General features: G+C 33.5%; 1 protein-coding gene across 2 annotated transcripts in view; it reads right to left on the bottom strand.

Moving 5' to 3' along the window:
• Positions 1-26215, bottom strand: part of EMC2 (ER membrane protein complex subunit 2) — a 49000-nt gene that overhangs the window by 14703 nt on the left and 8082 nt on the right. For both annotated transcript variants that reach the window (XM_043483682.1, XM_043483683.1), the window contains exons 4-8: positions 24238-24323; positions 16096-16153; positions 6295-6380; positions 6086-6145; positions 140-221 (exon numbers count right to left, since the gene is read on the bottom strand). In XM_043483682.1, the coding sequence (XP_043339617.1) occupies positions 140-221; positions 6086-6145; positions 6295-6380; positions 16096-16153; positions 24238-24323 (372 nt within the window). The remainder of the gene's footprint in view (positions 1-139; positions 222-6085; positions 6146-6294; positions 6381-16095; positions 16154-24237; positions 24324-26215) is intronic.

Genomic DNA, 26215 nt, shown 5'->3' on the forward strand with positions numbered 1-26215 from the left:
TTACTTTCACAAATCAATTTTCATCATATGTCTTAAATATTTATACACTTGCTTGACATTAAGGACATATTCTTAGTTCCACAATATACACCACCAACAAAACTAAAATCATGTAAAACTAGTTTTTGAAAACACTTACTTCAGCATACTGCTGACAGTATAAGTGATTGTAAGGATTAGTCATCATAAGCTCCTCTAAACAAAAGGCTGCTTTAGCATAGCTGAAAAACACCAATTTTAAAAGTCATGAATAGTATGTCAGTTACACCATAAAATGATTTTAAAACAATTTTAGCGATATTATACATTTTATTCCCAAAATAATTTAAAGTTTTATTAGTACTTATCTTGAATTCATAAATACAAATAATACCACTTTTTTAAAAATGAAATGGATAAACAGAAGCTTAAATCCTAAAGCAGTCTATGATCAAAAGACATTACATTTTCAAAATTGGTCCACTACAATGACATTCAAACATTATTAACAACATAGTCTCCAAGATCCTGGATCAGTTTATACGTAAAATAAGTTCCAGAAATCCACTGATAATTTAATATTCAAATAGCTAAAGTATGATCAGGAAATAAACATTTTATTAAATATTCTCTATTCATTAAAAATCTTTCACAGACATGTATCTACCAACCTGTTCTATGACGAAGACCTTAAGATTTTTCATTACTTAAGGTTACTATCATATACAAAATTATGACAAAGTTACAAATTTCTAAGCCCATGAAAAATAGATCAAGTTAGTGGTTCTGATATGCACTCTACTACTACTTAATCATGTGGCAGAGAAACAAAATCTTTACTAAAAAACCTAAAGAAAAAATTGCCTCAAAGGGCTCTGGAAAAACAGCTTTATCCCACATGACTATAATTTACTCCTTAATGTATTTTATATGTTTAGGTCATGTAAATATCCTTAATATTTACAGGAAATCCTGTAAAGAACACAGGTTTTATAAGGTTTAGTCCCAGTGAGGAAGTGATGACATTGTAACAGAAAAAAGGCTACTAAAATTAATTTTGACATTTGTCAACATAAAAAGGTACCTATTTTACACTAATGTCTGATATTCTCACTTTTCAAAATATGTAGGCTGTTGTTTCACACGTGCAAAACTAATAATAGATAACTGTTTTTATGTGTTTATTATGTATCATGTACCTTCTGGCTGTTACAAATATTAACTCATTTAATTCCATCAATACCTTAGGAAATAAGCAGAAAACCTATATTCTTAACTACTAAGCATACTGCCTATATGCACTACACACTACAATGAAAAATTGTGGTGGTGATGGTATTTAAGAATATGTCAATAGTAACATAAAAAGGGATACAGCAAAGGGATACAGCAATCAAACCCAAAGGGCCAAAGGACCCAAAAACACCCTCCCCAAATGATCTCCCCAAATCACAGCATTTTAGATTTATTAATGATCTTATTCAAAGATAATTCTCATGAAAAATCACACTGCTATTTAACCCTTTTCATTTTTATGCCCCAAACCTAGTATTAGTTCTTAATGTATGATAGCTATACAATTACTGAACAAACTGAGTGAACGTCTAGAACAAAATTATTGTGACTATCAATCTGATATTTATTCATCACTGTATAGAAAAGGAAGTCATCTCTACCTTAAACACTCAAGTTCATCAAAAAGATAATTCCCTTCTAAATATGTTCCTTTAACTAGGGTAACACCAAAAATTCATGTTAACTCTAAGAACAAACGTTCTCAGAGATTTAAGTGGTTGAGCAAAATTGTGACTCTTGATTCTTACATAGCATTAAGTAAGATAAAATGGGTATACAGGAGTTTTTAATGAAAAATTAATGCCAAGATATTTTTGTCAAAAATTATTTAGTATTAACATCACATACAAGGAGGGGATACCTTCCCCCAATTTTACAAAATATAAAATCAAACAAATTTTGTGGATAAAGTATAGAATCAAATAAACTTAGAGCTGGAAGGAGCAAGAAATGGCCTAATCCAGTTTTTCTCAGGCAGTGGTGCCCAAGAGCACCGAGCCATAAGAAAGTGATTTAAGTGACGACTATTTTCAAAATTCTCCGAAGGATGGTATATATCATCCAGATGGTATTGACCATTCCAGATACTTATATTAATTTATTATATACAACAACTCAATGAAATTAAGATTTAGAGAAGTAAAAATACTGAGAATCCATTTAAAATAGAATAACCACTGTTATTACTACATTAGAGTGAGCAACTAAAGTGTTTGTGAAGTTATTCTGTTCCACATAAAAGCATATGTATAGGTTACAGTATTTGCTCCTAGATTGCTTTATCAGTATTATGATTTTTCCTTACGAGATCTTGATAATTCCCTTTGTTATAGAATCTTACAGTAAAGCTGGACCTACAATAATGACATTCATAATTAACTTTTAAAAACTGCTCCTTGCTGATAGCCCGTTTTAACAATAAATCACATTAAAAAGAAATTCAGTATCTTTGTTTAAAATACACAATTCTGTTTATAATGTATTATTGGGGTTAAGGCAAAAACTGTAAGTTTTTATATTTAGAACAAGTGTCTCAATATGATCAACCGGTGTGAAATATACCAGTGGAATAACTGTATCTAGAATTTATAAATCGAAGCAAATTTAAATAAAAGCAACTTAAAGATATTAAAAATGTATGTGGCAAAAATTTATATCCCCTTTTCTCTATAAAAACACTAAATAGACTGAGATTAGCATCCTACTGTGGAAATCTGTTTTGAGTAAAAAAGTCTAGATCTAGATTAGCAATCTGCCTGTGATTTACTATAACTATTAAAATGCAGAAAAGAATTTCAGAATGTTAAATATATCAAGCAATTCCTAATTTGCTACATTTTTGCCACTGTGTCCACAAAACTCTGGTAAACTGATATCTGACAATAACTTACCACTTCTACCAAAAACATCCCATCTACCACAATGACTAGCCGAAACAAATTAAATGAATTAAGTGAACATTCTAATTTTCAAATAGCTTCAAAAAATATGAAGATATTTATTTTCACTCACCCTAAATCTAAAATATTCTTTCTAAATGTTCAATTAGAAAAAGTAAACAGTCATTTTGTAAATAACTAGCTTCAAGACCAAACGGAGCTTTGTAATACAAGACAAAAGAATATGCAGAACATAATTATCATTTCCCATAAAAAGAAATTACTTTTCAGGTGTTGTTCTGTCTTTGTATGTCTTGACTTCTGGTGATTCTTCCAAGATTCTATCCAACAATATCTCAATAAACTCTTTAGAGACCCAAAACAAAGCAAAACTGAATGTGGTTATTACAAGATGAAGCAAATAATAAATTTAGTGATAGGTTAAAAATACAGTATAACCTATTTAAGAACTATAAAAATATTTCAAATACATGCAAAAAAGTAAAACTGATAAAAGAAGTAGAAGAAAAAAGAGATAATATATTTATATAGTTCTTAGAGGATAGAAAACCTGAAAGCAATATAAATTGATATATCTAGCCATCTAAAAATATAAACTTTCTGTAAGTTAAAAAAATCAGTATTAGCTGATATCACTTATATAAAGAGCTCCTTAAAAAAGTGCAACCAATTTTCACCTATTAAAAGCTGCAAGGATTAAAAAGAACAATAGCACTCACTGTTGTTAAGGGGACACTCTAATAACTCTGCTGTGAGAGTAAATTGATACTACCTTTCTAGTGAACACCTAGGAATGATTTATCAAAATCACTAAAAAACGCATATATCATTTAATCAAGTAATTCTACTTTGAGGAATTTAGCCCAAGGAAACAATTAAAAATAAAGACAACCATTACATGCATGTGTAACTGAATCAATGTGCTATATGGCTGAAACTAACACTGTAAATCAACTATACTTCAATTAAAAACAAACAAAACAATGCTGAGTTTCCAATTCATGAATTTGGTATTATTTAGGTGCTCTTTAATTTCTTTAATTAATGTTTTGTAGTTTTCAGCACACAAACAATTTACATTTAAAAAAAATACACGTCCCAAAGTGTTTTATGCTATTATGAATGCTTTCTTTTAATTTAAAACTGCGACTGTTTGTTGCCAGTATTTACAAATATGATTTTTATATAAGTGATATCCTATCTGCAGGTTTACTGTACTTACTAGTTCTAGTGACTTTTTTGTAGACTCTGTAGAATTTTCTAAATTGGCAATCATGCCATCTATAAATAACATTTTACTTCTTAAAAACAAATAGAATAAAATGAAGATAGTACATCATTACTATATTTTACTAAGAAATCAGTTAGGAATACCAGGGTTAATTAATAAGATGGAATAATATTAAAATCACATTGTGGAATATTTTCTGTAATAAGGAATTTTTGATAAAATATAACTAAGTGAAAATCATAAGCTACAAAAGATAATTGTTCCTTTTTATTTCAAGGGATATTGAAGGAAAAAAATCAAATATAAACTGTAGTTAATTTAGGATGATGCAATTACACATGATTTTGGTCTTTGTCTTTATTCTTTATTGTGTTTTCCAAATTTTCTGTATTAGGTACTTCTTTAAAGAAAATATTTCCTTGATGATTTGAAATTTCTGTAGATGGTTTTAATCACAAAATCTTCAAGAGGTACAAAACATAAATAACTACCATCTGCTTTAGGGACAAATTAAAACCACTGTTAATTTTTTTTTTTTTACTGCACTCCAAAAATTCAGTTCATGTTATTTAAATGGTTAGATAGCACCAGTGACTCAATGGACATGAATCTGAGCAAACTCTGGGAAATAGTGGAGGACAGAGGAGCCTGGCGTGCTGCAGTCCATGGGGTCACAAAAGAGTCAGACACGACTTAGCAGCTGAATATCAACAACAATACTTTATAAATGTTGCCTTTAAAACAATGAAAATAGGAAACATGACCATTTAACCAAATACACTACCACTCTTACACATATAAGAGAAATCTAACTACATTTACAATCATATAAACATCTCCATATATATACTTAACATGACTCAGGAAATAACTTCCTATTAAAAAACAAAGAGCATCTGATAGCCAGCATGTATAACAGAACTGAAAAATGGTTCCCAGAATACAGTACACATTCATTAAATGACAGCTATTACTTTTATTTTAGCTCCCACTATTATTAGAATTATACATATAACTACCTTAACTCTTCATTTTACATATACATATAGCCCTGAACAAAGGCAAGAGACAAGTGTCTTCATTCAATTTTATTTCCTGTGTCAGCTATTTTGTACTATGAGAATGAGGTTAAGTATTCTAAGTATTCATGCACAATAAGAATATGCGCATGAGAATCTGATTCTATTCTCTCAAAAGGGATGAAAGAAACAATCTGATATACTTCAGACTCAGAACTAAGGAAAACAAAACAAAACAAAACCTGCCTCCAGATAGAGGTTAGCATTAATGCTGTGATATTAGAAAACTTGCACTAAGACTGGGCTAATCCTCTCACACTGGGATTTCCTCCTGTCACTGCAGCAATAAAAAAAAAAGCTAACAAAAACATTAAATACCCAATAAGCAAGTTCCTACAACATTCAACATTCTTGATTATTCTTGGTTTTTCACCCAGGCAACAGAATGCTTCTACTTCAGAAGAGTTGATTCTCTTCATGCTAAGGCTAATAAATGCATACAATTGACAGAATTTTTCAACAGCAGGGAGTATAACACTCTTTGTATATAAGAACAATTTAAATTCTAAAAATTCACAATTTTGATTCACTAAAAATAACCTTAGCTCAGCAAATACATGCCTTTCTAATTTCAAAGAATGCCCTCTGGATTTAAAAGAAAACTTATTTCCCAAAAAAAAATAATTTAGCAAAACACAATTGACCTACTTAAAACAATTCACATATTATAACCAACAAATTGTCAATTTATTTATTTATTTTGTTAATTTGACACAATTCATATCTTCTCACCAATCCTTCAGAAACTACTATACCTCCTGAACTTATATAGTGATGAAAATTGCATTTCTTAGCAAAATTTTATGTGTTTAATGACTTACTCATGTTCATTGATATAAAGTTCTGCAAGTTCATGCCAGGCTTCTTGGTCTCCAACAAATCTGGTGAGAGTAAGGGGAAAAAAAATTAATGTGTAGATATTCTGTAAATGAACAGCATGGAAGCAAAAAGGAAATCAAATGCAAATTCCATTTTAATTAAAAAAGATTTATCAGAATAACAAAACACAATCCTCTTGTAAGACACTCACTGTTCCAGATACTCATTCAGTTCCCGAATCGCCTCCACATTTTTCCCCTGGGCTTTTCGAATGGCAATCTTACGCTTTCTTGCAGCCTGTGGGTTGACATTAATAAAGGATTAGGCCTTCATGATTCCCTGGGTTTTTGTAAAGAAGGTAATTTGACTGTGCAAATTATTATCTCAATGCCAATGAAATTCCATTGTAGAACTACTGCTTAGTGAGAGTTTATAAACATACCCCATGACATCCCACTGGGGAGTTCAAACATTCCTCTAACAATCACATGTGCTTTACTTTTGATGTACACAATATATGCATCATTTCATTCAAATAAATAACCATCCAGATTTGGATAATTACAAGCCAGCAGGGAATCTTAATCTTTATCCAGACTAAAGTCCTTTACTCTGTCTCATTCATAAGATCTGTATCTTAAGAGATAGAGGGATAGTGGAGATTAGAAAATAATCTTACTGTGGCCACTTGAATGTCATTATACAAATATGGCCTCTAATAACTTTTTTCACAATTTTAAGAGAAAAATCTAGCTAAAAGTCTTTCAAAAGAATAAAATGGGTTCTGAAAGAAATATTTTTATAATATACAAAACATTTAAAACTTGCATCTTAAAGCTTTTCAAATATAAATAGAAAAATAAATGCCATTTGTTTACACATTAATCAAACACATAATGAACATCTGTTGTTTGCCAGGTACTGTGCTAGACAGTGAAAATAAGAATAAAAAAAGGAATAGATAATTCCTTTCGGGAGTTAAGTCTGATAAGAGAAAGATACATCAAATAAAAAGACAATGATAGAGGTACCTAGGATATTGTGACAACATAGAAGAGATCCTAACATAGCCTGAGGGGAAGGGGTGGAAAGACAGCAAAGAGGGTTCCAGATGTGATACCTGAACTGAAATAGAAGATGCAAGTAGACATAAAGAAAGCAGAAGAGAAAACTATATGGAAGGAGGACATTGGATATTAGGAAGAACTCAGGAGAAAAAGCAGCACTATGTATAATCAAGACTTTATGTTTGGGGCCACAGTGAACAATCAGAGACTGGAGGGTGCTGTGTGAATTATTAAATTTACATCCCCTTTATCTCTGTTTAATTATGAACATGACTGTCATTCTTTAAAATAACACACACTCCACAAGATATAGACAAGGAAAGTAAAATGAATGAAGCCTCCTTAGATCAAAAGATCTATCTGTCCTGGGGTGGAAAGGTGGACTTTCTGAAAAACTGAAAGTCAAAAAAACTCAGAGAAAATTAAGAGACTTACAATAAATAAAACCAAGCACCATATTTATAATAATAGTGATAATAATATTTTGGTAATGAAAAAAATGACACCTGTTAAAAATATATATCCTGATTATATGGCTCATATCGAAGGCCTACCACAATGCCTGCCACATAGTAAGCAATATTTTTTAAAATAATTTTACTATTTAGAACAATGAAAGGACCATAATAAATACAAGAAGTCTCAATTTATAAAGATTTCAGAAGGAAAGTAAAAGTAAAGTTCTAAAAGTAACTTGCCCCAGTCCTTATAGGATCTTTATCAGTTAAAATGATTTTGTACTGATGCCGTGAAACCCGTTGAAAATACTGCATTCAAATTCCATAAATAAGAGGCAAAAAGTCAAACCATAAACATGAATAGGAACCAGTACTTCTATAGTCATAGTAAGAGATGTGGTATGAACACTGTAATGGACACCATTATTCACAAATGAGTTTCATTTTTTAAAAAATACACCTCATACTAACTTTTTCTCAGTGATTTGACAACAGAATCATGTCTCTACTGTTGAACACACACCAAAGTTTTAGGACAGTAGCATTTTGTAGAATACTGTTTACAAAGCATTACCAGTGTTTCATAGATAATTACTATTTTTAAATGCCTTTTTAAAAAAAAATTAAAAAGCCTTTCATGAATGGAAAATAAGAGGTTTAAACAACCTAAATGCATCAAAAGAGGAAGGATGAGAAGTAGGATCTCAAATTTCTCATTACCATTCTATATTCATTGACCATAGTTCCTGAGAAAAACTGAGATATTACAAATTAACTTGTTACTATTACTTTGAATCATGGATATTTGTAGTAGGTGGAATACCACAATTTTAAAATAATGTAAAACAAAAAAAAAATTGGTATTAACTTTTTAATAGTCTATTTTAAAAACTAAAAGAGTTTTCCACCGAACAAACACTTCAGTGAAGTATAAGCAAAGATTTTAAATATAAGGTTTTATTAACCAATTTGGGAAACATGCTCCCAAATCTCTACTATATAAGCAATATACTGTTAAACCACTCTAAACCTAAGATACAATATCCTATCTCCTAGTATTCTAAGGTTAAAGACAAACTTTTCAACTATACAAAATCAGTCTTCTTAATGAAACTACACATGACAGTTTAAAGAAAAACCTACATGGCAATCAGTATCATACATGCAACAATATATCATTAATTCACACACAACAGTCCTTCTACAGAAAAATAATACAACATTTTGGAAAACAAAAAACTTCACTTATCATGATCATTTAAAAAGACTACTAAGCAGGGATTTCATTTCCAGCCAAGATGAAGTAACAGGGAACAGTTTTATCCTCTTGCCTGAAAATACCAATTGTAGCTATATATAAATATATATGTAACAACTATTTTTAAGGCAGAGGACAACAGGCAAAAAAAAAAAAAAGAAGAGATGATTCCTGACAGGCAGAAACAAACAAGGTGAGCCCTATTTTTATTGCCCTGGTTCACTGTTTTGAGTTTCAAGGGTGCTGTGCAAGAAAAGAAAACCAGGTTGAGCCCAGATGAAGCCATGAGTTCAGAAAGCATTCAAGAGTCCAAGAAGATCAAACATGTTAGAGTTCATGGGGCAGAGTACAGGAAAAGAAAGAAAAATATACAAGACTCTAAAGAGATTTCCCTTGAATCTCCAGGGTTCCCCTTAAGTACTCAGTACTTAATGTACTGATCGGTGCACGTGTATGAGAATACTGATCCCCTGGAGTAGTGAGTAGTACTGATCAGTAGTGACCAGTGTATGTGTACGAGGAAACGTTAAATGCCAAGAAAAGATCTAAAAGAAACATTTAGGGGGGAAAGTGCCCCAGAGCTCACACAAGGCGGGGAACAGTGTCTTTTTCTACCAGCCGGACTGGAAAATGCCATGATTCCTAGGACAGTGGATAGAGTACTAAGATGGACCTATTGGGGAATAATTAGTCCCAGGATAAACAATGTTCTGGGCCTATCTCACAAAGACCCAAAAGGATAAAACTGTTTGTAATTTAATTATATCCTACAAGAAAGAATATTTATATATATATTCATATATATATGAATACAAAAATCAGAAGGGGCAAAGAAAACTTTAGACGATGATGATTCTGTTCACTACCTTAATTGTGGTGATGGTTTCACAGGTGTATACAATCGTCAAAATTTATCAAATTATACATCTTAAATATGTGCAGTCTATTATACGTTAATCATACGCCAAAATAGTTTAAATACCATTAGACTAAACATTGAGTCTTAACTATTTATCAATTTCCATTTATATTTCTTTCTCACATTTTTTTCCACATCTTATGAACTATGCAAATGTTTTGAATTCTTCTGAATTTCTTGTTTAGATCGACCTTTGTAAAGTCAGTTTAAGTCAAAAATGAAAACTGCTCCACATTTTACAAGCAATCTTAATAATGGAGTCAGGATTTCTACTGTAAAATATGAAATGCCAAAAAGTTCTTATGATCATAAATTGTTACATATCTCTGTAACATTATCTACTATAGTTAGCTATCAATTTTTTCCTAAAAGACATCTTACATCTTCAAAAAAAAAAAAAAATAGGCCACACAGGGCAAGAACCTAGAAAAGGATTAAAGGACTAAGGTCTACCAGTTAAGTACAATGCAGAGCAACCCCTTCCCCAGATGTTGAGACCCAGAAAGACCACTGGCAACAGAGGGAAAGCAGAATTCCAGGTTCTTTTGCTTCCAAGGCTTATTCCATGACCCTGGGAAATATGGCCTTATAAAAGCATCTTCACACTTGGCAGAGAGGCAATTACATCTAATTCCAAAATAAGGGTCATGGCATAAGCCTTAGAGGTCTCAACATCTGGGGTAGAAGGAGTTCTAGGTTGTACTTTACCAGTAAGCCACCTTAGAGTCCCATAATCTCTGGCCTAAGACAGAACAGTCTCCAAATTACATAATTCATCTCTTTTTACCCCTTTCAAACCATCTCCCACATTACTGACAGTTATCTTTAAAACAAAAAATCTGGCGGTACTTTGCCAATCAAATTTGACTTCATGCTCCATTTTCTAAGAATTAAAATTCTGTTATACTCAATATCATGTAATAACCTATACAGGAATAATCTACAAAAAAAACTCAACTTACTATTCTGATACCTGAAACAAAAAGAACATTGCAAATCAACCACAAATTAAAAGAAGAAATCAAAAAAAGAAATAAAAACTTTACTGATAATGCAGAAAAAAAAACTCTGAAGTATAACATACCAGGTTGTTCACAAATATAGAACTTCTTGTACTGCTAATCACTCAGGACAATGAACCAACTAAAAGATATAAAATATTGCCCCTTAAAGCCCTAGCCTTCCTCAGTGGTGAATCAGTGGTGAAGAAGGGGTAGGTTGAACCTATGCAGAGCGCTAGAACCATGCTCTCTTCAACAAGACTAGAAATGAAATTTCATGAAATAACTGCATTAAAGAAGGCAGTTCAAAAAGAAAAAGGTAAGTGGCCTTTTAAGCATATTAAAAGATACTCAGAATCTCTCATAATGCAAATTATATATTTAACTAATTACAATGGCAAAGGTTAAAAATGAAAAAAAGCTGGTAATACACCATGTGGGAGGACACTGGGAAAGAAGCACTCTCATATACCATGTGAGTGAGTACAGATGACTAAAACGCTTTTGTGGAGGGAAATTAGGCAGTATCTTTTAACTGTTAAGACACATGGATCTCCTGACTCAGATTTCACTTCTAGGAATCTATTCTACAAATGACACGCACTGCAACACTGCTTCTGGGAGGAATGTATCAGATACCAAAGGGACTTAACTAGTTCAAGAAAGTTTTTCATCAAAACAAGGATTATACATCCATATACTACAATGCTATGCAGCGACTTAAAGGATGAGATAAAGGATGTGCTGACATAGACTTAGGTAGAGTTTGGGGCTTCCCAGGGAGCTCAATGATAAAGAATCCACCTACCAATGCAGGAGATGCAAGAGATACAGTTCAGCAGGAGTGGGAGGGAGGAAAGGGAGAGATAAAAAAAAAAAGAAGAGACACAGGTTCAATCCCGGGTTGGAAAGATCCCCTGGAAAAGCGAAGGGCAACCCACTTTGGTATTCTTGCCTGAAAACTGCTATGGACAGAGGAGCTGGACACAACTGAGCACTTTCACTTAAAAGGTAGAGTATGCCACCATCTGCATTTCCAACCATTCTCCCTATCAAAAGGGACACATACACATACACACACGCATAAAGACCTATTTGTGTGTGCATGAGAAAAAAATTTCTGGAAAAATTCTTAAGAGACATTTGCCTAAGTGAAGGAGGGCTTGAGATCTGGGATGGGAGGACTTATTTTTCAACATATACGCTAGTACTGTTTGCAATTTTTAACATGCGTACATACTACTTTTTTCAAAAGAGCATTTCACAATTTTTAAAAAATAGATGAGATGACCCATTTTAGCAACCTCCGTAAATTTGAAACTTCTACTTCAATCACTTTTTTCTTTTCTCCCAAGGTAGGTCGTATACTTTAATAATGCTAAGGTTTACTCATTACATCATGGAATATGATGTCTTTCCCCAGCCCGTCATCTGTCTTAGTTAAGCCATACTCAACCATCAAGGCCTACAAGGCTCAGAAATACTGCAGCAAATCACCAAAGAATCAGGATTTAGCAAGTCTATTTCAAGGTCTACAATCTGTTAAGTATATCATGCTATCTCTCTAAACCAAAGTCAAGGATAATGTCTAAATCATCCTTCTAGTCTCTATACCAAGCACATAGCAAGCACTCAATAAATATTTTTTGAAAGAATAATGAATGCATATGAGAGGGAAAGAGAGTTCCCTAAAACTTTAATGAATAACCTCATTTTTATACTGGATATCCAGGAATACAGGAGCACAAGATCGACGAAAGAGTCATTCAGTCAGTGTTAGACAATGCAAAGCCCTACAGTATAAAAGCTTGAATTATAACTATGGCTATAACCATGAAACTTCTACACAGTAACATTAATGTTTCAGTTCAGTTCAGTCGCTCAGTCGTGTCTGACTCTTTGTGACCCCATGGACTGCAGCACGACAGGCCTTCCTCTCCATCGCCAACGCCCGGATTTTACTCAAACTCGTGTCCATTGAGTCGTGATGCCATCCAGCCATCTCACCCTCTGTCATTCCCTTCTTCTCCTGCCTTCAATCTTTCCCAGCATCAGGATCTTTTCAAATGAGTCAGTTCCTTGCATCAGGGGGCCAAAGTATTGGAGTTTCAGCTTCAGCATCAATCCTTCCAATGCATATTCAGGATTGATTTCCTTTAGGATGGACTGGTTGGATCTCTTTGCAGTCCAAGGGACTCTCAAGAGTCTTCTCCAACACCACAGTTCCAAAGCATCAATTCTTCAGCTCTCAGCATTCTTTAAGACCAACTCTCACATCCATATATGACTACTATAAAAACCATGGCTTTGATTAGATGGAACTTTGTCAGCAAAGTAATGTCTCTGCTTTTTACTATGCTTTTTAGGTTGTTCATAACTTTTTTCCCAAGAAGCAAGCATCTTTTATTTCATCGGTGCAGTCACCATCTGCAGTGATTTTAGAGTCCAAGAAAATAAAGTCTGTCACTGTTTCCACTGTTTCCCCATCTATTTCCCATGAAGAGATGGGACCAGATGGCCAGATCTTAGTTTTCTGAATGCTGAACTTTAAGCCAACTTTTTCACTCTCCTCTTTCACTTTCATCAAGAGGCTTTTTAGTTCTTCTTCACTTTCTGCCATAAGGGTGGTGTCATCTGCATATCTGAGGTTATTGCATTTCTCCCAGCAATTTTGATTCCAGCTTGTGCTTCATCCAGCCCAGCATTTCTCATGATGTACTATGCATGTAAGTTAAATAAGCAGGGTGAAAATATACAGCCTTGACATATTCCTTTCCCTATCTTGAACCAGTCTGTTGTTACATGTCCAGTTACATGTCTGTTGTTACATGTCCAGTTCTAACTGTTGCTTCCTGACCTGTGAACAGATATCTCAACAGGCAGGTCAGGTGGTCTGGTATTCCCTTCTCCTTAAGAATTTTCCAGAGTTTGTTGTGATTCACACAGTCAAAGGCATTGGCACAGTCAATAAAGCAGAAGCAGATGTTTTTCTGGAACTCTTGCTTTTTTGACAATCCAACGGATGTTGTCAATTTGATCTCTGGTTCCTCTGCCTTTCCTAAATCCAGCTTCAACAGCTGGAAGTTCATGGTTCACATACTGTGAAGCCTGGCTTGGAGAATTTTGAGCATTACTTTGCTAGCATGTGAGATGAGTACAATTGTGTGGTAGTTTGAGCATTCTTTGGCATTGCCTTTCTTTGGGATTGGAATGAAAACTGACCTTTTCCAGTCCTGTGGTCACTGCTGAGTTTTCCAAATTTGCTGGCATATTGAGTACAGCACTTTCACAGCTTCAGCTTTTAGGACTTGAAAAAGCTCAATTGAAATTCCATCACCTCCACTAGCTTTGTTTATAGTGATGCTTCCTAAGGCCCACTTGACTTCACATTCCAGGATGTCTGGCTTTAGGTGAGTGATCACACCATCGTGATTATCTGGGTCGTGAAGATCTTTTTTGTACAGTTCTTCTGTGTATTCTTGCCACCTCTTCTTAATATCTTCTGCTTCTGTTAGGTCCATACCATTTCTGTCCTTTCTTGTGCCCATCTTTGCATGAAAAAGTTTCCTTGGTATCTCTAATTTTCTTGAAGAGATCTCTAGTCTTTCCCATTCTACTGTTTTCCTCTATTTCTTTGCATTGATCACTGAGGAAGACTTTCTTATCTCTCCTTGCTATTCTTTGGAACTCTGCATTCAAATAGGTATATCTTTCCTTTTTTCCTTTGCCTTTTGCTTCTCTTCTATTCACAGCTGTTTGTAAGGCCTCCTCAGACAACCATTTTGCCTTTTTGCATTTCTTTTCCTTGGGGATGGTCTTGATCTCTGCCTCCTGTACAATGTCATGAACCTCCATCCACAGTTCTTTAGGCACTCTGTCTGTACTGTTTAATGTAAGTAAAGTCTTCCCCTACCAGACTTTATTAGTTCTAGGTCTTATATGGCTTTGTTGTTCTCCCTTAATGTCTACCACAGTGCTTTCTATGGATATGGTAACAGAAATACTGTCTTTATTTTTAGTAACACCAACACTTTGGTGGCTTCTGACAGATACTCAAATAAATATTTCCAGAAGGACAGAAGGGACTGAGGGAAGATTAGATAAAAATAATATTTGATGAAAGAATAATACATCTAACAAAGCTGAATTCAGTCACTTTGTTATAGAATGTTTACCAAACAACCAAATGATTTAGTTACTACCCCCTCAGATAACCTGAGGGGAGCCAACCCATAAAACATGGAAAGTACTACAAAGACAGGATAATATTTAGTTACATATTATCTTAGAACCTGTAGAGAACTAATTTCTTTGAAATATGCCCAACTTAAACTGACACAGAAATATTTGACTTCTAATTCAAAAAATACATTACAAATTACTGATTTTTAAACTAGCATGAGAAAATTACATGAAACAAGTTTTTCAGAAATCTGGTATCATATTTTCAATATATGGCTGCAAAATAAAAATGAATACCTTTTAAAACTGTGGTGAAATCTTACAGCTGAAATAAGTACATGAGAAAATCTTTAGGAAAAGAAAAATGGTGCTTTTTATAAGGGATTGTTTTATTAAAACAGAGAGCAACACATTAGGATAAATAAAATTAAAAGATTATTAAATTTTTTTCAATTTTAACTTTTTAGATATTTGGGATATCTAAATTAACTGCTTTTTAATAATATATAAGCTTGCAGTTGTCAAAACTTTTCCCTGAATTTCTGTTTTCTGAGAATCCTTACCATTTAAATATCTACAAAACACCTAGGAAGTTTCCAGAGAAAATTTCCCTGGGGTGGGATTATATTAAAAGAAATAATCTAAGCCATTATACCAATACAGTAAACTAAAATGTTCTCAATATTTAAAAAAATAATTTTTTTTCCACTATGATATTTTTAGAACAGGTAATACTACCAAAAAGCCTTTCATTAATTAATTCCATACATTAATTACTAAGATGACATCTTTCATTTTTCAATAAGACAACTAAAATATAACTACCCAAACAAGTTAGTATTTAATAAACTTCAAAATATTGCAGAAACTATAAGTTCTGACAGGTGTTTGTTCTTACAAGCACATAAAATTTATTCTATCTAAATTTTAACTAGCTGCTTTCTAATAAGAGATCTTGTAAGCCAAATTTAACTGAAGAGTTAAAACCTACTTTTTTTTAAAGTGACCCAGCATGAGATATTTCAAATAACAAAGTATGTTTCCATGTGTATTTTTCCATTATTTGTAAAATAATTTCACTTCTTAACACAGAATTAACTGATCTTCAGGACAACCAGCTAACTTACAGTGTTAGTTGGATCTTCTTGTAAAATTCGATCATATAGCTGAATAGCATCATCATATCTATTTAAAAAGAAAAAGAAATATCAAGAATCATTACCTTAAAATTTAATGACAAATAGTAAATACAGAAAATGATTAAACTGGAAAGACTTTATAAGTATTTACAATTACTACTAAGCATCTTCTGACCTTCACATAATAGTAAGTTTGATACAATGTCATTTTCTAAACAAAAAAAAAATCATAAATAAAATATTTATAGAAAAACTTACTTCAAAAACATACTGATTTGACTTGGTCTAAATACAAAGGTAAAAACTACAGCTCAAAGAGATACCTCTGTGGTCCCAGTTACACCTAGAATTACAGCAAATAAAGTATTTTTTTTTAAGTTTAATTTTAACAAATATTTTCACAAGGAAATCATATAAGTATTTTTTTTCTTAGTTGCTAAGTCATGTCTGATTCTTTCGTGACCCCATGGACTGTAGACTGCCAGGCTCCTCTGTCCATGGGATTTCCCAGTCAAGAATATGGCAGTGAGTTGCCATTTCCTTCTGCAGGGGATCTTCCCAACCCAAGGATCAAATTCATGCTTCGCAGGGGGATTCTTTACTACTGAGCCACCTGAGAAGCCCCAATCTATGTGTTAATTCTCCTTTAATAAATATTTATGAGAGTTTTTCTTAGTTGAGCTGGTACAGTTCAATTCATTAAGCACCTATTAAGGAATTCCCTGTTGGCTCAGTCGGTAAAGACTCTGCCTGCCGTGCAGGAGACCTGGGTTCGATCCCTGGGTTGGGAAGATCCCTTGGAGAAGGAAATGGCAACCCACTCTGGTCTTGCCTGGAAAATCCCATGCACATGGACAGAGGAGCCCTCTGGGCTACAGCCTATGGGGTTGCAAGAGTTGGACACGACTTAGCGACCAAACCAAGTATGTACACATAATATACTTTGTTGGGTTACAACCTCATATCAGTTTAGTTCAGTTCAGTCATTCAGTTGTGTCCAACTCTTTGCGACCCCATGGAATGCAGCATGCCAGACTTCCCTGTCCATCACCAACTCCTGGAGATTGATCAAACTCATGTCCATCAAGTCACTGTGCCATTCAACCATCTCATCCTCTGTTGTCCCCTTCTCCTCCTGCCTTCAATCGTTCCCAGAATCAGGGTCTTTTCCAATGAGTCAGTTCTTCGCATTAGGTGGCCAAAGTATTGGAGCTTCAGTTTCAGCATCAGTCTTTCCAATGAATATTTAGGACTGATTTCTTTCAAGACTGACTGGTTTGACCTCCTTGCAGTCTAAGGGACTCTCAAGAGTCTTTTCCTTTTTTTTTTTTTCATTTATTTTTATTAGTTGGAGGCTAATTACAATATTGTAGTGGGTTTTGTCATACATTGACATGAATTAGCCATGGAGTTACATGTATTCCCCACCCCGATCCCCCCTCCCACCTCCCTCTCCACCTGATTCCTCTGGGTCTTCCCAGTGCACCAGGCCTGAGCACTTGTCTCATGCATTCAACCTGGGCTGGTGATCTGTTTCACCATAGATAATATACATGCTGTTCTCTTGAAACATCCCACCCTCGCCTTCTCCCACAGAGTCCAAAAGTCTGTTCTGTACATCTGTGTCTCTTTTTCTGTTTTGCATATAGGGTTATCATAAAGGGGAAAAATTCTTAACACTTCAAAAAATAAAAAAAATAAATGAAGCATTCTATACAAGTAAAAAATAAATAAATAAATAAAAAATAAATGAAGCATTCTATACAAGTAAAAAAAAAAAAAGTCTTTTCCAACTCCACAGTTCACAATCTCACATGGGAAACAACAAATTTATCAAGTGAAAAAATAATCAAATATGACAGGATAAAACACTGTATGATAGTGAATCAAAAGGAGTGATACATCAGAAATCACATAAAGCACTTTATCTAACAATACACTCCTATATATGGTAATCTTATTTGGAGTACAAGGAGATAGTTAAGTGATTCTGAAATTCTTTCCTAACCATATCCATATCCCCCAACTCCCTTCCAATCAATTTCTTCACTTCCATATAAGATCTTTAGAGAAAGCAAAAATCCATGTTTAAAAACTTTTATAGCAGTGTTTATAAAACTAGGGACAGCAGATATACTCTTGAGATCTATTCTTAAGTTCTCTATGATAATTTTTTAAGTTTTTCTCTTAATGATACTCAACACATAGAATATTCTTTATCATCACATGACACATCCTTTAATCGAACATTGCCCCACAATTTTAATGATCAAGACTGTATTTGTGATTACAGTCATGTCAATAGATAAGAATATTTTAACTAATGGTAGCAGACTACTGAGAAAATTAAAAGCAGACTTAATTTTTAAATGTGATTATACCATGCAAAGGCCAAACAGCATCACTACATCCTAAGTTAATCAGAGTTAGCAACAGCTCAGAAAAAGAAAATCACTTTAGAAATCAAATACATGGTAATATTTGATTATAGGTATGCTAGCCTCACAAGAATCTGCAACCACAGAAAACAGAAAATAAAATCATTAAATAATATTAAAACAAAACAATAAAGTATATAAACAAGGGCAAAAATTAATGCTAAAAAGCACTGGTTCTCACAAGACAAAGTACCTAAGAATCACCTGGGGATCTTCTCCCTCCTATATAACCTCTGGGAAATATACTGGAAATGACAGAGGAAAATAGGAAACCATTCATTTCATTAATATAATGATACTAATAATGTGAATTCTTAAGATTTTTGAGTCTTTTTGGTATTTTATTAGAAAACCTACATTGTCTTTATAGTTTGAAAACTATATACATAAGGCATTAATAGTTTTACATTCAAACATATTTAAGTTATAATTTAAAAAAAATAATTTATGTAAAAACTGGGTGTGATGATTAATTTTCTGTGTCAATCATGGGGTGCCCAGATCAAATATTATTTCTGGGTATGTCTAAAGGTGTTTCCAGATGAGATTAGCATTTCAATTCATGTACTTAGTAAAACAGACCGCCTTCCCCAATGTGGTGGCCACCATTCAATCCCTTGAGGGCCTAAACAGAACAAGGGAAGAACAAGGAGGAATTCATCTCCTTTTACTGCCTCACACTCCTAGAGCTGGGACATTTTATCTCACCTTCTCCTGCCTTCAGACTTCAAATTGAAATTTACACCATCAGCCTGGTTCTCAGCCCTTCAGACCTGGTCTCAGACTGAATTACAGTACCAGCTTTCCTGGGTCTCCAGGTCAAAAACAGCAGATCTTGGGACTTCTCAGCCTCCATATCTGCCTCATAGTAAATCTCCATTATGCACACCCATGCGTACAGACACACACACACACATCTCATTGGTTCTCTTTCTCTAGAGAATCCTGATTAATACACTAAAGGTCCATAAAAATTTATCTTGAGTCAACAACATTCTCAAATCTACCTGTCTACTGTCCTGCATTACTCCCCTTATTGATTTCAGACATGTCAGTAGAGTGAAGACTAGGCAACTATGTACTTTTTAAATGTCACAGATAATTCTAATTCACACAATCATGTATGAAAATGGTTAAAGGTCCTATGTAACAAAAACACATAAACAACCACTCTTTCTGGAAAAATAGTAAAATCTTACTAGGTAAAATGATATGAGTTTCAATTAAAGTATAAAGGCTTAAAGAAACTAAAGTTCGCTAGAAACTTGAGTTAATACTTAAGAATAAATTATTACTACCATATTAATTTTTTGTATGATTGGAAAGAAGGTAGAGAAATGATCTCTATTAAAATGTGTTAAAAAGATAATCTGAAAAATCATTCATCTTAGACTCTGGGATGTGTTTTGTTATCCATATATTTCAAGAATGGTCTAGGAATTCATACTATTTGAAGTAAAAAAAAAAAAAAAGTGCCAATAGAATAGAATACTGATTCAGGAGTAATCCTTTGCAGATTTCTTCCATTCTGCTCTCTGATTCAAAATTATTTTCTGCTAACTGCAATACTATTTTATTTTATTTATTCATGCCCTTTGCTTACTAACAGAGAAGATCCAAAGATATTAAAATATACACAGATAAAACAAATAAGCCAAAGTCAAGGAATAAAAGGGTTAAGAAAAACTGTATCAATAAATCTTGCAAGAAAAAAACTACAAGTGAAGTACAAGTAAACCCTGTCTCACCTAAAGCACCAAGTTAAAAAGGTAAGAACCAACAACCTGACTATAAAATGAATATAAAAACTTAAGAGAAAAAAAAAAAAACTTAAGAGACTGAGAATAGACAAAATAATCTTTAAAAAAAAAAAAAAGGACAAAGTTGAAGGACACACCTCCCAATTTTAGAACTACTACAAAGCTACAATATCATTATTGGATTCAACACAGTGTGGTATATAATAAACATATATATTGATGGAACAGAACTCAAAGCTCAGAAATAAACCATAACATAATTAACATTCAACTGATTTAATTGCCCAAGACAATTCAGTGGGGAATGTAGTTTTTTCTGGTGCTAGGACACCCAGATATCTACAAAAGAAAGAATAAAATCGGACACCTGCTTCATACCATAAAAAATATTAACTCAAAATGTGTCAATGATCTCAGTGTAAAAACCCAAATTATAAAACACTTAGAAGAAAATAGGTGTAATTTTCGTGACCTTGAATTAGGCAATGGTTTCTAGAAATAACACCCAAATGATAAGCAACAAAAGAAACAGTGAACTTAATTTTTAAAACTAAGTTTTGTAATCAAAGGACATCACTGAACAAGTGAAAGACAAGCTGAGTAATGCAAGAAAATTTTTGCAAATCAAATATATGTGATAAAAGACCTGCATCTAGACTATATATAAAGATCTCTTACAACTAAATAATAAAAAGACATAAATTAATCCAATTTAAAAACAGAAAATATGAACAGACATTTCTCCAAAGAACATATATAAATGTCCAAAAACTGCATGAAAAGATACTCAGATTTCTGGTTCCTGTTCTGGCACATAAAGACTGGAAATCATCACTCCTATCCTCACAAGAAAAAGATAAACATACCAAACCAACTACTCGTAGATCCATCAGACAATTAAACTTACAGGGAAAGCCACTGCATCCAAAACTGCCAGACAGGTGAAGACAATCAACACTTATGCCATCAAATGCTGTTACAAGTAACAAACAGTGAAGTTGCAGGATACAAAATCAATATACAAAAATCTGTTGTGTTTCAATACACTAATAAGAATCTTATTGGAAAGAGAAATTAAGAAAACAATCCCATTTATAACTGCATAAAAAAGAATAAAATACCTAGAAATAATTTAATCAGAGTTGAAAGCCCTATATATTGCAAATTTAAGATACTGATGAAAGAAACTGATACAAATAAATGAGATGACAGCTCATGCTCAAGAATTGGAAGAATTAATATTGGTAAAATATCCATAGTATCCAAAGAAATCTATAGATTCTGTACAATTCTTAAAATTCCAATGACATTTCACAAAGAAATAGAACAAAACAATCCTAAAATTTGTATAGAATCACAAAAGATCTCAAATAGCCAAAGTAATCATGAGTAAGAAAAAAAAAGATGAAGGGATCAAGCTATCTGATTTCAGACTATATTACAAAACTATATTAATCAAAACAATATGGTACTGACAAAGAAACAGACACATAGATCAATGGAACAGAACAGAGAGCCCACATATATATGGTCAATTAGTTCACAACAAAGAAGCTAAGAATATACAATAGGAAAAAACCACTCTCTTCAATAAGTGATGTTTGAAAACTAAACAGCTGAGTGAAACTGGACCTCTGTCTTTATACCACACAGAAAAACTCAAAATTGGAATGAAGAGCTGAACAGAAGATCCGAAACCATAAAACCCCTGGAAGAAAACATAGGTGGTAGGCTCCCTGACATCAGTATTGGTGATTTTTTGAATTTTACACAAAAAGCAAAGTCAACGAAAGCAAAAGTTAACAAGTGGGACTACATCAAACTAAAAAGCTTCTGCACAGCAAAGGAAAACATCAACACAATGAAAAGACAACCTATGGAATGGGAGAAAACATTTGCAAATCATATCTAATAAAAGGTTAACAGCCAAAATATTATAAGAGCTTATATAATTCAATAGCAAAAATAAAAAAGCAATCTAAGTAAAAAGGAGCAGAGGAATTGAATATACATTTTCCTAAAGAAGACACACAAATACATGAAAAGGTGCTCAACATCAGTAATCATCAGGGAAATAAAAATTAAAACCACAATGTGATATCATCTCATACCTGTTAGAATGACTATTATCAAAAAAACAAAACATACCTAGTCTTGGAGAGGATGTGGAAAAAAGGGAACTGCACTGTAGACGGAATGTAAATTGACACAGTCACTATGGAAAACAGTATAAAGGTTCCTCAAAAAATTAAACACAGAACTACCATTTGATAAAGTCAATTCTAATTTAGGGTATTCACTCAAGGAAATAAAATCACTAACTTGAAAAGATATCTGAAGCCCCATGTTCACTGCAGAAATATTTACACTAGCCAAGGCATGGAAATAACAGAAGTGTTTATCAATAGATAAACAGATAAAGAAATCTGACCCTTGAACAATGCAGAAATCAGGGAAGCCTACATCACAGTTGAAATTCCATAAATAATACATAATAACTTAAATGTAGGTTTAAAAACCAAACCTACATCAAGTTGAAATTCCATATATATATATATATATATAACTTAGAATAGGCCCTCCATATACTTGGTCCTTCCTTCGTCAAGATTCTACATACAGATTCAACAACTACAGATGGTGCAGCACTGTAATATTTACTATAAAAAAAAAATTTATGTATTAAGTGGACCCACACGATTCAAACCCATGCTGTTCAAAGTTTAACTGTATATATTAACACAATGTAATATTAGCCATAAAAAGGAAAGAAGTTCTGCCATTTATGACAACCTGGATGAACCTTAAGGGCATTATGCTAAGTGTAGTAAGTCAGACCAAGAAAGATAAATACTATGTGATCTCACCTACATGTAGAATCAAAGAGAACATGAACTCATAGATACATAGAACAGATTAGTGGTTGTGAGAGGAGGGGATGGGGATTGGGAGAAATGGGTGAAGGTGGTCAAAAGGTACAAACTTCCAGTTATAAGATAAATTAAATCCTGGGACATACTACTACATGGTTTATTATAGCTAACAATACTGTGTTGTATAATTAAAAGTTGCTAACAGAGTAAATCTTAAACATTCTTATAAGAAAATAAAAATTTATAACTATGATGATGAATGTTCAACTTATTATGGTAATCATTTCACAATATACATACACATTTATCAAATTGTTATGCTATACACCTGAAACTAATATAATGTTATATATCAATTACAGGCTTCCCTGGTGGCTCAGTAGGTAAAGAAAGAATCCTGCAATGTGGGAGACCTGGGTTCCATCCCTGGGTTGGGAAGATCCCCTGGAGGAGGGCATGGCAATCCACTCCAGTGGGTTGCTTGAAGAATCCCCATGGACAGAGGAGCCTGGCCGACTGCAATTCATGGGGTCACAAAGATTTGAACATGACTGAACATATTTTCCCCTTAGTCTTAGTCCCTGTATCAATTATACCTCAATTAAAAAAAAGTATATATAGTAGCTTCTATATTTTGAGTGCCTATGAGGGTACTATACATATATCATTACTAATTCTCAAAACAACCCTGACAAGCTGGTAATATTCTTGTTTTACAGAGGAATAAGACTGAAAAAACTTAAACAAGTTAAATAATTTTCCAGGCCAAAAGATAATAAATCCTTAGTAATAGGATATGAAGTCAGTTCTTAATCCAAAGCATGATCCCATTCCACGAGGCCAAAGATGATAAATGGATTCCTCTCTTATGTCAAATTCTACCTAATGGGAATAACTTGGAGGATTGATGCTGAGAAGTACTCTGACACTATTCTGAAGCTGAGCAGCAAAAGATCTTGCATAATTAATGATGCTGCCACTGGTGCAGGAGGACCTAAATTTAAGACCCCATGTTTGCCATTTGAAAACAGGATCACACTATATGCAAGATTCAGTTACCTCTCCATGGCTTCAAATCTCATGCCCGTTAGTCTCTTGACTCTGTGACTTCCAGGGAACTGTCTTCTCAACTCCTGAAGACAAAACTAAAAAAGAAAAAAAATTATAAAAAGACCTGAAGGACAGTATTACACTACATATACTAAATGATCTATAAGGAATGCCTTTCATAGTCTTCAGTGTATCTTCTTAAATAATTTCATTACTGAGATCTAATGACATAAGTGAAATTAATCAGTAATGAAAAATGGAGTGAAAGAACAACTGTGAATTTACAGTGAGGACAACAATGAGTTCTCAGAAACTAGTCAAACTCTTAACTAAGAAAATGAGATTACGGGGGCCACTAAGCCATGAAATTAAAAGACGCTTACTCCTTGGAAGGAAAGTTATGACCAACCTAGATAGCATATTACAAAGCAGAGACATTACTTTGCCAACAAAGGTCTGTCTGGTCAAGGCTATGGTTTTTCCAGTGGTCATGTATGGATATGAGAGTTGGACTGTGAGGAAAGCTGAGCGCTGAAGAATTGATGCTTTTGAACTGTGGTGTTGGCGAAGACTCTTGAGAGTCCCTTGGACTGCAAGGAGATCCAACCAGTCCATCCTAAAGGAGATCAGTCCTGGGTGTTCTTTGGAAGGACTGATGCTGAAGCTGAAACTCCAATACTTTGGCCATCTCATGCGAAGAGTTGACTCATTAGAAAAGACCCTGATACTGGGAGGGAGTGGTGGCAAGAGGAGAAGGGGACACCAGAGGATGAGATGGCTGGACGGCATCACTGAGTCGATGGACATGAGTTTGAGTAAACTCCGGAAGTTGGCGATGGACAGGGAGGCCTGGCGTGCTGCGATTCATGGGGTCGCAAAGAGTCGGACACGTCTGAGCGACTGAACTGAACTGAACTGAACTCAATGAGGCTTTGAATACTAACATATCACTCCTCCTTAAAAACTGCTTCCGTAATGAATCAAGCCCACCTTAACTAACTACAACAGTTCCCTGGCCTTTTCTTCCTAACTACTGCATAAGCATTCTCTAGATAAAAATTAAGCTCTTTGGTAGTACTCTGAAGTCTCGATCAAATATTATTAACACTTTTGCCTTGTTCAAATCATATATTAATCAATCACCTTGTCAGAACACTTGTCCTGATTTAGGCCCATAAAATACAGACAAAATATCAATGGACTACCAATCTTCCTTTGGCAGATATTCATAATTCACCCATCAACTCAATTAAACAAATAATCAAATATTTATTGAGCATGAGGGATTATAAGAGTCCTAGAAATGTTAAGGATAAGAAAAATGATCCTTTCTAGTTCCCCAAACCATAAGTGATTAAAAATGCATTTAACTAATGAACAGATTATTAATAAGAAAATAAGTTTTAATATGATTTGGCAGTATAACTTCAAAGTCTGTGTCTGTAAATTCTATAATAAGAAAAATATTCAAGTTAATTAAAACAGAAAGTGAAGTTCAATTAGTTCTTTGATATCATGCAAAACTCATAGTACTTGTTCAGTAAAGCTAACTGTGCTGAAATTCTGAACCATTAAAAAAAACACTGTTACCAGAAAAGTTATCTACTCACTTGATCTCCTACTTTATCAAACGGCATTTTGCTATACAAAAAATTATTTCAAAATCTCCAGCAAAAAATAAGCTGCCACCTCTGTTGCTATTCAAAAGACTATGTCTCATAGGTTTTAAAGGTAATACAAATGTTTTGTGGAATATTTTTCATCATGGGCAACTCCACCAGAATTAAATGTACTGCTAACACAAATTACATTGAAAAGGACAATGCCAATTAGACTTGTATATGTTCTCCAGGTATTTCTGCTCTCTGGTATTGTTTTTTTGTATTTTCTTGGCTTATGAGGAAGCAGCATGAAGGAGCACTTAAGAGGTCAGGATTACAAAACATAAACCACTGCTTCCTGATTTATACAATAAATATAGTGATAC

Source organism: Cervus canadensis, chromosome 12 (assembly GCF_019320065.1).
Source record: "Cervus canadensis isolate Bull #8, Minnesota chromosome 12, ASM1932006v1, whole genome shotgun sequence".
Taxonomy (NCBI): Eukaryota; Metazoa; Chordata; class Mammalia; order Artiodactyla; family Cervidae; genus Cervus; species Cervus canadensis.